The sequence below is a fragment of the Bos javanicus genome, chromosome 2 (assembly GCF_032452875.1).
Source record: "Bos javanicus breed banteng chromosome 2, ARS-OSU_banteng_1.0, whole genome shotgun sequence".
Classification (NCBI taxonomy): domain Eukaryota; kingdom Metazoa; phylum Chordata; class Mammalia; order Artiodactyla; family Bovidae; genus Bos; species Bos javanicus.
In genome coordinates, this window is record NC_083869.1 from 126,148,723 (window position 1) to 126,159,484 (window position 10,762).

At 56.1% G+C, this 10,762-nt stretch overlaps 1 protein-coding gene across 4 annotated transcripts; it reads right to left on the bottom strand.

The window, feature by feature from the left end:
* Positions 1-3,678: 3,678 nt before the first annotated feature.
* On the bottom strand, positions 3,679-10,542 carry TRNP1 (TMF1 regulated nuclear protein 1). 4 transcript variants are annotated; one of them, XM_061391995.1, is made up of 5 exons: positions 9,415-10,542; positions 8,771-8,931; positions 8,582-8,681; positions 4,490-4,640; positions 3,679-4,404 (listed from the first exon to the last, which is right to left on the bottom strand). In XM_061391995.1, exon 1 carries the CDS (start codon positions 10,506-10,508, stop codon positions 9,588-9,590), a length of 921 nt encoding a protein of 306 aa, XP_061247979.1. In that variant the 5' UTR covers positions 10,509-10,542; the 3' UTR covers positions 3,679-4,404; positions 4,490-4,640; positions 8,582-8,681; positions 8,771-8,931; positions 9,415-9,587. The 4 variants fall into 4 exon arrangements, with proteins under 4 accessions (XP_061247979.1, XP_061247988.1, XP_061247996.1 ...); XM_061392004.1 differs by lacking the exons at positions 8,582-8,681; positions 8,771-8,931; XM_061392012.1 differs by lacking the exons at positions 4,490-4,640; positions 8,582-8,681.
* Positions 10,543-10,762: the final 220 nt, after the last annotated feature.

Sequence of the window (10,762 nt, forward strand, 5' to 3'; positions counted from 1 at the left end):
GCTTAGCACCATGCTTTCTCCTGGGAGAAGGACCTTCCATGGCTGTGGGGTCTGTGGCTGCCTCTCGCCCAGCCTGAGTCTGGCTTGTATTGTGGGAGGGGACTTTGGGGGACGGGGTCTGAGTCCTGGCCGGTGGTTAGGGAATGCCCCTCCTTCCCCCAGCTTGGCAGTTGTGCTACAAGCCTCTGTCTACACATGTGATTTGCCCCTGCACATCATTTCAGCAAATCTCTTGCTAAAAAGGAGATGTTTCAGTGTTTCCTACCTAGAGTCCTGATGACCCTGGAACTGGCTTATACTCCAATGCTCAGGGCTGCTTGACTCCATCTCTGCTCAACCTTCCCCAACTCCACCCACCCCCCCCCCCCCCCGCCCCGCCGCCCCAGGAAGCAGGTGAACAAGCAGGGGGAGTCTGGACTGGAGACCCTCCCTCTAGATGTGGCAGCTGGGACTAGGTTGGGGGAGGCCTTCTGGCACCTCCAAAGCCAGAGCCCAGGTTTGGCCTCCCCACTGGGAGTTGTTGTTCAGTCGCTAAGTCATGTCCGACTCTTTGCAACCTCATTGCAGCACGCCAGGCTTCCCAGTCCTCCACTATCTCCCAGAGTTTGCTCAAACTCATGTCTGCTGAGTTAATGATGCCATCCCACCATCTCATCCTCTGTCGTCCCCTTCTCCTTCTGCCCTCAATCTTTCCCATAATCAGGGTCTTTCCCAATAGGTCAGCTCTTGGCATCAAGTAGCCAAAAGACTGTAGCTTCAGCATCAGTCCTTCCAATGAATATTCAGGGCTGATTTCCTTTAGGATTGACTGGTTTGATCTCCTTGCTGTCTCCTCCCTCTCGCATCCCTGAGTGCTGGTCGGGGGATGCCTTGCTCTAAGCAAGTCCCCTAGAGGGGCAAGGACTCTCGTTTCCAAACCCAGCTGGGACCATGCCTGGCTGCCTGGGAGTGCCAGCCGCCAGCCACAAGCTCTTAGGGAGGTGTTCCCTCAGGGCATCAGCCAGTCACAGGCCTGGACGCTGCCTACTGTTTACCCAGCCTCTTTGATCCAGGGAGTGCAATGTCCTTAACATATTCAGGCTCATTAGTGGCCTCTGAAGTGCTGGCTTTTATGGTTCCAGTCAGAGTGGAGAAAACAAGGCTGCGGAGGAGGCCCCAGGCCACCTGGTTGAGTCCAGCCATCTCACCTGCTCGGTGCGTCCCTGCTGGGCTCAGAATGGCTAGAAGGATGAGTGGAAAGGCTGTCTGCTTGGTGACTAAAAGCAGCCTCCCACCCTACCCTGGCTGTGCCCACTCAACTAGGGTCCTAGGATGGGGGGCACTAAGTTTGTCCCAGCTCCTGCTTTGGGGTGTGAGGGGGAAGCTCACAGTGTAAGCACAGAGGCCTAGCTTCTTGGAGTGGGGAGTGGGATTCACCTGCCTGTGCTTGTTTCAGAGGGGAGGAGCCAGAAATCCATGGCACACGTGTGTGTGCACTGGATTCAGCCCACGTGCGCTGGCTACCCCTTCAGGGGGTGGAAACACAACAGTAAACAAAGACCAACATCCCTACCCTTGTGAAAATCACACTCGAATGGGAAAGAGAAAATAAACTAAATTATATAGTCTTAGAAGGTCAGCGACGCCTAAGAATATACATAGCTGGGTAAGGGATTGGAAGTGCTGAGGTGTGCAACTTTAAAAAGGGTGTGCCTCCTTGAAAGGGCAACAATCTGATTGAACAAAGACAATGGGGAGCAAACCATGCGGATGTCTGGGGAAAGAGCCTTCCGGGTGGAGGGGACTCATCACATGCTCCTGGCAGGTGTGTCTGGGGAAGGGCACGTGTGCCTGAGGCTGCCCGGCTCACCCTGCACAGGTCTGTGTGCTGCCCAAGAGAAGTGGAAGACGGGAGTTTCCTGCTAACAGCTACCACTTCTGGAGAGCTCTCCCCCAGACTGGGCGCCAGGCTGAGGTCTCCCCAATCACAGCATCCCAGTGCACCCCGGCAACAACTCCACGAGAGAAGGACAAGTATTTCCACTTTACAGACAAGAAAACTGACACCAGAGAGGCTTGTGGGCCATTGCTGTTAACCCCTGCACCATCCTGCCCTTACACTCTGGTTTCACCTGGTTGGGCATGACAGTATGTCTCCTATACATACATGTGACATGGCACATTTGGCATGTGACAGATAAAAAAGCTTGCATTACTGTGACTTGGCCATTTTACGACGATGGCAGAGTGTAGCAGTTGTGCCCACCTGTACATTTTCTTGATGGAACTGTGACACCTGATACAGCTTGTGGTGGCAGTGTCAGAGGCCTGTATGACAGCGGGTGTGCCTGTTGGGTGTGTTTGGAGGAGGTGTAGTGTTTCCGGGTGTGAGAGAAACACTGACTCAGTGGCTGGCATTGTTCTCTGATGGACAATCCCTGTAGCCATCTAAGATGCCAGGACAGGAAAGAATCAAGAACTAGGAGCCAGAAAGGGGGAAGACTGAGGGAGGAAAAGACCCATACCCCTTCTCCTCTCCAAGCAACAGTCCATTTCCCCCCAAGACCTGCAGTGGGTAGGAGAGCCCCAGAGCGGGAACTGCCTTGTTGCGAAATTTGGGGATTGAAAGATAGGCCCCCAGGAAGCTGCTGGACGTGTTGGCCCTTCCAGTCCCACTCTCTGCCCTCCTTCATGCTCTGTGATCCTGGGAGGCTGACCTCTATGAACTGTGCATCAATGGCTCCCTTGTTCCCTGCCTCTCTGTTGGGTTCAGCCAATGAGAGTCCCCAGCAGGAGGTACCAGAGGGAGGAGGAGAATGGGGTGTTTATTTCCCTGCTCCCTTCCCAACTTCCCTTCGCGGTGGTTGCCTACATCGCTCAACCAGAGGCCACTGCTCCTGTCAGGGTCCCTCTCCACACAGTTGCACTCTCCAATTCCCAAAGCCCTTGCCTCCCCTCTCCCCTCTTTACCCCTTCAGGCCCAGGAGTCGTGAAGGCTTCTCTCTGTTGCTAGCCCTACAGATAGCTGTGGTACCTTGTTAGTTTCTTAAGCCCAGCCCACAGCTTTGGAAATAGTCTCTTTAAAAAAATTTTTTTTTAATTTTTTAAAAATTTATTTATTTGGCTGATCTGGGTCTTAGTTGCAGCTCCCAGGACCTTCGATCTTCATTGCAGCAGGATCTTTAGTTCCCAACTCTTAGTTGCAGCATGTGGGATCTAGTTCCCCAACCAGGGATAGAACCTGGGTCCCCGGCATTGGGTACTCAGAGTCTTAGCCACAGGACCACCAGGGAAGTCCAAGAAATAGTGCCTTTTAAAATCTCTCCCCAGTTTGAGTGTGCCCTGTCTCTGCTGGGACCCCGCCTGACAGGGGCACCCATCCACCAGCACGGTCACACGCAGTTCCCCACGGATCACCATGCTGCCATGTCATCACACTCACATCCCTTTGTCCCATGAGGGCATCCCATCCCCGAGCTTCCGCATCACATCCTTCATTCAGGAAGCTTCCTGGAGAGGTTCAGCTTGGAGCCAAGTCAAGGGAGCAGTCAGTCTGCAAATCCATCAACAGGCCCAGACTGCCAAACGAAACTAAACGGCAACTGCTCAAAGAACTGCCAACTTAAAGAGCCCTGCCAGACACGCGAAAAGGCAAGGTGGTGCAGGCACTCACAGAGTAGACCTCAAGACCACACGGGCTGATCTCACATCACTGAGGTTTATTCTTCCTGAATGCACACAACAGGCAACTGACTCCATATGCATTCCTTTTGTGGAATTCTACAAGTTCTGGGTGAGGTGTGAGTCCATCTGGCCCCCTTCCGTCTACCATCAAGATATTTGAATCAAGTGCTCCCTTTTTTCATTTAAAACTTAATATTTTTATGTGGTCAATCCCTCTTCCCGAGAAAGAGGTGTCTCCCCTGGGAGCCAGCAGCCCATTATCTTTCTGAGGGGCCGCAGGCAGGCACCCACACAGGACAAGGATGGTGGGCAAAGAAAACTGAGGGACTGTTCAGAGCAACATTTTCCCTCAAACAGCCCTCCTGCCACTGTTTGACTGAGCAGCAACGGCACCTACCAAAATGGGGACCCCAGCTGCGCTGAGACTTGTTTTTTAAAGAGAAATCCTTTTCTCAGTGGAAAGGTTTGCTGCTCTGTTAATCTGATTGCATCTCAAAGGACTTGTAACATCCCCAGTTGTACCATGTAAGCCAGAGTCAAATGCGGGAACATATAAATTCCTAGTAGAGGCAACTTCCCTAGAACCCAGCCCCTTGCCACCGTCAAGTGAGGGGCTCCTTTGAGGTGAGGAGGGTGCTCCGCTTGTGCAGGGCTGATTAGAGAAGTCTTCCTGAAGGAGGTGAAAGGAGCAGAATCCAGAAGTCAGATCCTGAGTTGAGGCTCGGGAGGAGCTGGGAGGAGCTGGAAAGAATAATTTCAAGAGCTTTCATTACCTCTCTCTCTCTCACACAGCCACCCAGCCCCACCCAAACCCTTCAGCATTTACCTCCTTAAGAGAGGCCATTGTGGAGAGAAGGCGCAAGGGCAATATTTTGGAAAAGGGCTCCACTGGCTCCCGCCCTGGAAGGGGTGGGGGCTCCTGGGGTGAGCTCCCTTGGGCCTCTGTCCTTGGCTGGGATCCCCACTGGTCTGAGCAGCTGGAATGGAATGTTCCTGGGATAAAACGCCTGCCCCTCCTCCACCTCTCCCCTTATGGAGTTCCTCGGGGAAGGCACTGGGGGGAGAAGGGGGACTGTTCTGGGATGCCTGATATGGCGATGCTCTGGACAAGCAAAGGCCCACACTACCCAGGGGCTCTGTCCTGGCAGCCTCTCCTAGGCCAGGTAGGCTGGCTCCACTGAGCATTTACAGACCTTCTCTGTGTGCTAGTGACCTCTCACTTAATACTTGGAAATCATCTCCTTCCTAACTCCCCATAAAACACACACACACAAGAAACGGGCTCAGAGAAGGGAAGTCATTTGCCCAAGTTCTCCCAGCTGAGAAGCTGAGCTCCAGGCTAGGACTAAATCCCACGTCTTTCTTGTTCTAAGTATCAGGACACTTTCTGCCCCACCAGGGAGCCAGTCAGCCTCCTCCTCTACCATCCCAGGCTCTTCACTCTCCAATCATGCCAGCCCAGGTGCACAGAGGAGGAGGAAGCCCTCCAAGGCAAACCCAGGCCCTAAGCATCCCTGACCTGCCCTTGCTGACTCAGCCTGACTCATACCCCAGAGCACAACCAAGCTAGGCAGCCAGCCTTTGGAGGGTGTGGCCAGACCTTGGAGGGGTGGCACCTTTTTTGCCACCAATGTCTGATCACATCCCTCCTCAGAACCAAGGACTAGGGTTTCCTGTACCCAGACTCAAAGAGCAAGTGCTCAGAAACCCATGTGGAGCCCTCAATATCTTGAAAAACAGAAAGCCACATAGCCTAATGTTGAAGGTGTCCCCCACTCAGGTGTTCCATGTGATTGGGCCAGTCACTCACTCTCCCTGACCCTCAGTTTCCTCATCTGTGGAAATGGGAATAACTCCTACTTTGTTGGCAGAGTAGCTGGGAGGATTGAAACAGCTAATGGGTGTAAAGCGCTTAGCACAGTACTTGGCATAGATGTGGTGGTTAATATATTATTCCACAACAAAGGATTCCCTTCCCCTATCACTCCTAGCCAGGGTGCGGTCAAGATCTAATGCAGGAATAAATAGGCTGGGGATGTCCCAGCTTTCCCAAATACCTCCTCCCAAGCTGAATGTAAAGGCGGGAGGAGATAAAAGTTCTCCTCCTTCAGTTCGGAGAAGACTGGGACCCCAAGTTTTTCTGGAGGGACCTGGCTGTCAGGGTAAGGGAGCCTTCTAGAGACTACCCACTGCAGGCTTGGAGCACCTTAGCTGCAAATTGTCGCTTCAACCTAATCTCTGGGAAGCCACCTTGATTCCCAGGTGGCGGCGGCAGAGATGGAGTGTTCTGATCAATTATCAGTCTAACACATCTGGGAGGAGTAAAGTACTCTGGGCTTTTACTCAGACGGTACCGCCAACAGGTGCAACCTCTCTCTCCAGGAAAGTCCCTCCTGATGGACCTGCCCTCTGAGGTCAGAGGCCCGCCCTTTCTCTAAGTGACCGCCAGTACTCTCACGTTCTTGCCAGACCCTTAAAGCTCAACGCCTGAGATGCCGGGGCAATAGGAGTAGGGGCTGGCTGGGTGCAGGGATATGGACAGAGGGAACCTGCTCCAGGCCACACCCCCACGCTCAGGGAAGCAGCCCACACTGCCCTCTGGTGGCGCCGCCCGGGGGCGCCACACTTGCCCAGGGCCAGCCAAGAGAGCGACAGGACTCATCCAGAGGGGCTGCTGCTGCTGCTGCTAAGTCGATTCAGTCGTGTCGGACTCTGTGAGACCCCATAGACGGCAGTCCACCAGGCTCCCCTGTCCCTGGGATTCTCCAGGCAAGAATACTGGAGTGGGATGCCATTTCCTTCTCCAATGCATGAAAGTGAAAAGTGAAACTGAAGTCGCTCAGTCGTGTCCGACCCTCAGCGACCCCATGGACTGCAGCAGCAGAGAGGGGCAGGTTCCCCTAAATCCCTAAACTGGTCTTCCCGCCCCTCCCTTTGCCTTGCTGACATCCCAGCTTCACTAGTGGCCATCAGTGTCCTCGGTGCACAGATCCCTCAGGATCGCCTGTCCTTAGTCCAGTCCCCAGGGCTAGATGGCTGGGCCATCTAGAAAGTGTTTAGGAAGTCATGGGGCGGGGTGGGGGCTACAATATATAACCAGGGGCCAGAGTTAGTTGTGGGGCTTCCCTGGTGGCTCAGCTGGTAAAGAATCTGCCTGCAATGTGGGAAACCTGGGTTCTATCCCTGGGTTGGGAAGATCCCCTGGAAAACGGAATGGCTATCCACTCTAGTATTCTGGCCTAGAGAATTCCATGGACTGTGTAGTCACGGGATCACAAAGAGTCAGACACAACTGAGAGATTTTCACTCACTTCATAGTCAGTTGTGAAGGCCTGAAGACAGCCCTCCTCCAACAACGCCAGGGCAGGCTGTCTAGAGGAGGGCTGGGAGACACAAGCGCTTGAAAGCAGAAACCTTCTGATCCAGTGCTGCTTCTTGAGCGCCCTTGAGCGCCTGGACTGAGCAGAGATCAATGTTTGCTGATTGCGGAGAAAATGGAACCTTCTAGAAGGATCCTGGGTGGGCCAGGCAAGGGTGGGAAGATGACTTGTATTGTATTTGTTGGCTGAGGAGTAGTGGACAGAGCACTGAACCAAGAGCTGGGGTTTAAGTCAGTGAGCACTGTGAGCCCTGGCTGAGGCCCTTAATGAGAAGCTTGGGACATCTGGAAGTGGAGGGAGGGGACAGAGCTGCCTGTGAGCCTGGGACCAATCTCCATTCCTACATATACCACTTACTCCAGCAAGAGCTATCTCTAATTCCCTATTCGCCCTACTCCCCTCTTCCAAACCAAGGCAAAGCTGATTACCAATAAATCCCAGAGAAAGGCAAAATTGTGGTGTCACAGAGCACTTTAAACCATTAGCTAAAAGCTTCTCTGAACCAAGAGTCCCTCCCATGCAAACAGTCCTGGCTACAGCCCAGCACTGCAGCCTGAAGCGCCTCACTGTCACCTCCAGGGAGTCCTTGTCCTCTCTCTCTAGACCCAAAGTGACCCAAGTGGCTTTGGAAGGTCCTTTCCCTCGGGAGACCAGAGGATGCCAGGGCTCCTCACTGCTCTCTCAGTCCCCAAGCTCTCAGAGTCTCTGAGACCTCCTCCTGGACTTCCCCTCCCCAGCTAAGAATGGGTTCAGGAAGGCCTGGCTGTGAGCTGAGAAACCAGGAAAAAAAGTTTGGTACCTGGGAAGAGGAAGAGCTAGCTGGAGAAGGGATAGGTGAGGGCCCCCGGGGCTCTGGCTTTCAGAGCAGTGCGCCTGACCCCAAGGACTCTAGGATGAAACCAGATTCCCGTGACTCTTAGCTGCCTCGTTCTATCCCCTTCTTCCCTGCAAGCTCTGACATGAGGAGCGATAGCTATGTTCAGAGAGGGACTGAGGAAACCAGCCCATATCGGGGATGGAGTTGTTCTAGGTCAAGGGTCCCCAATCTCTGGGATCTAATGACTGATGATCTGCTGTGGAGCTGCCATAATAATAGTAGAAATAAAGTGTACAATACATGTGATGCGCTTAAGTCATCCCCAAACCATCCCCCCCCCCACCCATCCAGCCCCAGTCAGTAGAAAAATTGTCTTCCCAGAAACTGATCCCTAGAACTAAAAATGTTGGAGACTGCTATTCCAGGTCACACGGCAGACAAGGGGACACCAGTTCTACCTAGCCCCTGCCCCTGGCCAGCAGAGATACGGCAAGAAGGACACACATACACCCTGGGACCTAGATCTGTCCCTAGCTGGCAGGTGACCTTGCCACTCCGTAAAATAAGGACTTCAGATCAGCTCCTGGGCGCCAGCAGCAAAAGCAGAGCCTGTTTCTAGGTGTGACATAAAAGAATAAGACATTCTTCCATGATTTATGGGAGAAGACAGACCTCTGCCCTGTGTTAACCTCCCAACAAACCTTCCAGGAGGTGAAGATACCTAGTTCACAGACCAACAAGTGAGACTGCAGTCAGCTCAGCTGGTGGGCAGCAAAGCATCAGCCAGGCCATTCACGGCTGAGTGGAGCAGGGGAGCGGGCCTGAAGGGCATGTGGAAGGAAAGTGGATCTCATTTCAGGTCTGGCCCTTTAAGGCCCCACTTTCTAGAATCTAGAAGCCGATGACATACCTGCTCCCCTGGGGCCCGTTACAGGATGTCACCTGGCTCCATCCCTGGCAGAGCCATCTTAGCGACAGGTTGGGAGCTCCTAGGAGAACCTGCAAACCTTCAGGCAGTCACCAAACACCCCTGGTCGTCTGAGTCAGCTCTCAGCGAAGCTGCATGAGGGCCTGAGGAAAGACCCGTCCCCCAGAAGTGGAAGGGCCTAAGCATAGTATGATGGGAGCAAATCCTTAACCTCTCTGCGATTCCATCTCCCCAAATGGGAAATAGGGCCTTAGGAGACAACTCAAAGCAACATCGCTGTGCCAGCTGCCACCCCATCCTGGGGCGTCATTATTCTGCCCTGAGAAAGGCGTGCCACAGTCGCAGCCCCAAGGGACCCAGGAAAGGCAACGCTGGAGGAGGTGAGAGTGGGGTTGTTTCAACCAGTAAAAGTTTGCTGGCAAACCCGTCCTGGCATCTGAGCGGCCTCAATCTGTCCAACTCTATAATGGGGACTTAGTGCCACTACCTCATTCCCCAGGAGTTCTGGGAGAGGCGGCAGCAGAAAATGGACAGCTTTATTTAACGACCCAGCGAACTCCAGAAGCTCTAGGGAAGGGAGGCCTCCCCGCCCCGCCCCTCGGATGCGCCAGCCGCTAAGACCGCACCTCGGTTTCTCCTTCTTTACTGGGCCCCCGGCCCCCCGACTGTCTCTTCCTGTGGTCGGCCAATCTGTCCATCCGCGTCGGTGACGTCGTTCTACCCAGCCGGCGTCCGCAGTCCATCGGTCGCCACCCAGGCGGTGGTCTCTCGGGGCGGCCAGGGGTCCCGGCGCCGGAGGTCAGCGCTGGGGTGAGGCGGGGCCGCGGGGCGGGCTCCGGCGGAAGGGCGATTCCGGCTCGGGGCCGTGGCCCCGCCGCAGGCGCCCGGCGCCCCAGGGCACGCAGCCGCCCAGACCCAGCGCCGAGGCGAGCAGCGCGGGCGGGCGGGCGCGGCGGCCGCGGCGCGAGCCCTTCTTGAGGCGCGGCCCGTGCGCCGCCAAGTAGAGCTCGGCCTGCGCCACGCCGCCGCCCAGGCGGCCCAGGCTCTCGGCGCGGTGCGCCAGGCGCAGCTCGGCCGCCAGGAAGACGCGATGCAGCTGCAGCACGCGGCTCTCCAGCTCTGACACCAGGCGCCGGCGGCCCTCCACCTCCAGCAGTCGCCGCCGCGCTTCGGCCAGCTCCAGCGCGCGGACGCCCGCAGCCGCCGCCGCCGCACCCGAGCCGCCGCCCGCGCCCCCTGCCGGCCCGGGGCCCCCCGCGCCCCCGCTAGCGCCCTGGCGCCAGCGCTGCAGCTCTAGCCCCTCAGCGGAGCCCGCCGACTCCTGGGCCGCTTCGGGCTGCGATGAGGCTTGAGCCCGGGTCGGGGTCAAGGTCGGACTTGGGGATGGGGGCTGAGGGCACGACAGGGGCTCCCGGGGCGGCGGCGGCGGCGGGGATCCCGGTTCCGCCGACCCTTCCTGGGCCCCCGGGCCGCAGGCGCTGATGCGGCAGCCGGGCATCCCCCGCCCCCAACCCCCGGCGGCCCTCAGCTGTAGGTCCGTGGGTCTGGCCGGCTGTTCCCCCCACGCGGGGGAGGATGGACGCAGCAAATCAAGGTGAGATGCAGCCGCAGCCCCCACACTGGCGCTGGGAGAGCCACGCGCGCGTCTTATAGAGCAGGGGGCGGAGCGAAGGGCAGCACAGCCAATCAGAGACGTGCATGCCCTGAACCCGCTTCCCATGCCCCGCCCCGTCAGGACACTGCCCGAACCCTTCTGGTCCCCTGGTCCTTCGACCCACCGGCATCCAGTGCCCATCCACCTCCTCCACATTTGGGGTGAAAAAGGGGCCGCATCGTTTCCGGTCTGACCCCTGAGTCATAAGCTTTGGTAGCTGGGGCTTAGAAATCACGGACCCCGGGCCACACCTGCGGAAGGGTTTTGCCTGAAGCCACACTATGTGACAGTTGAAAGCTTCAAATAGAACTCAGGAGGCT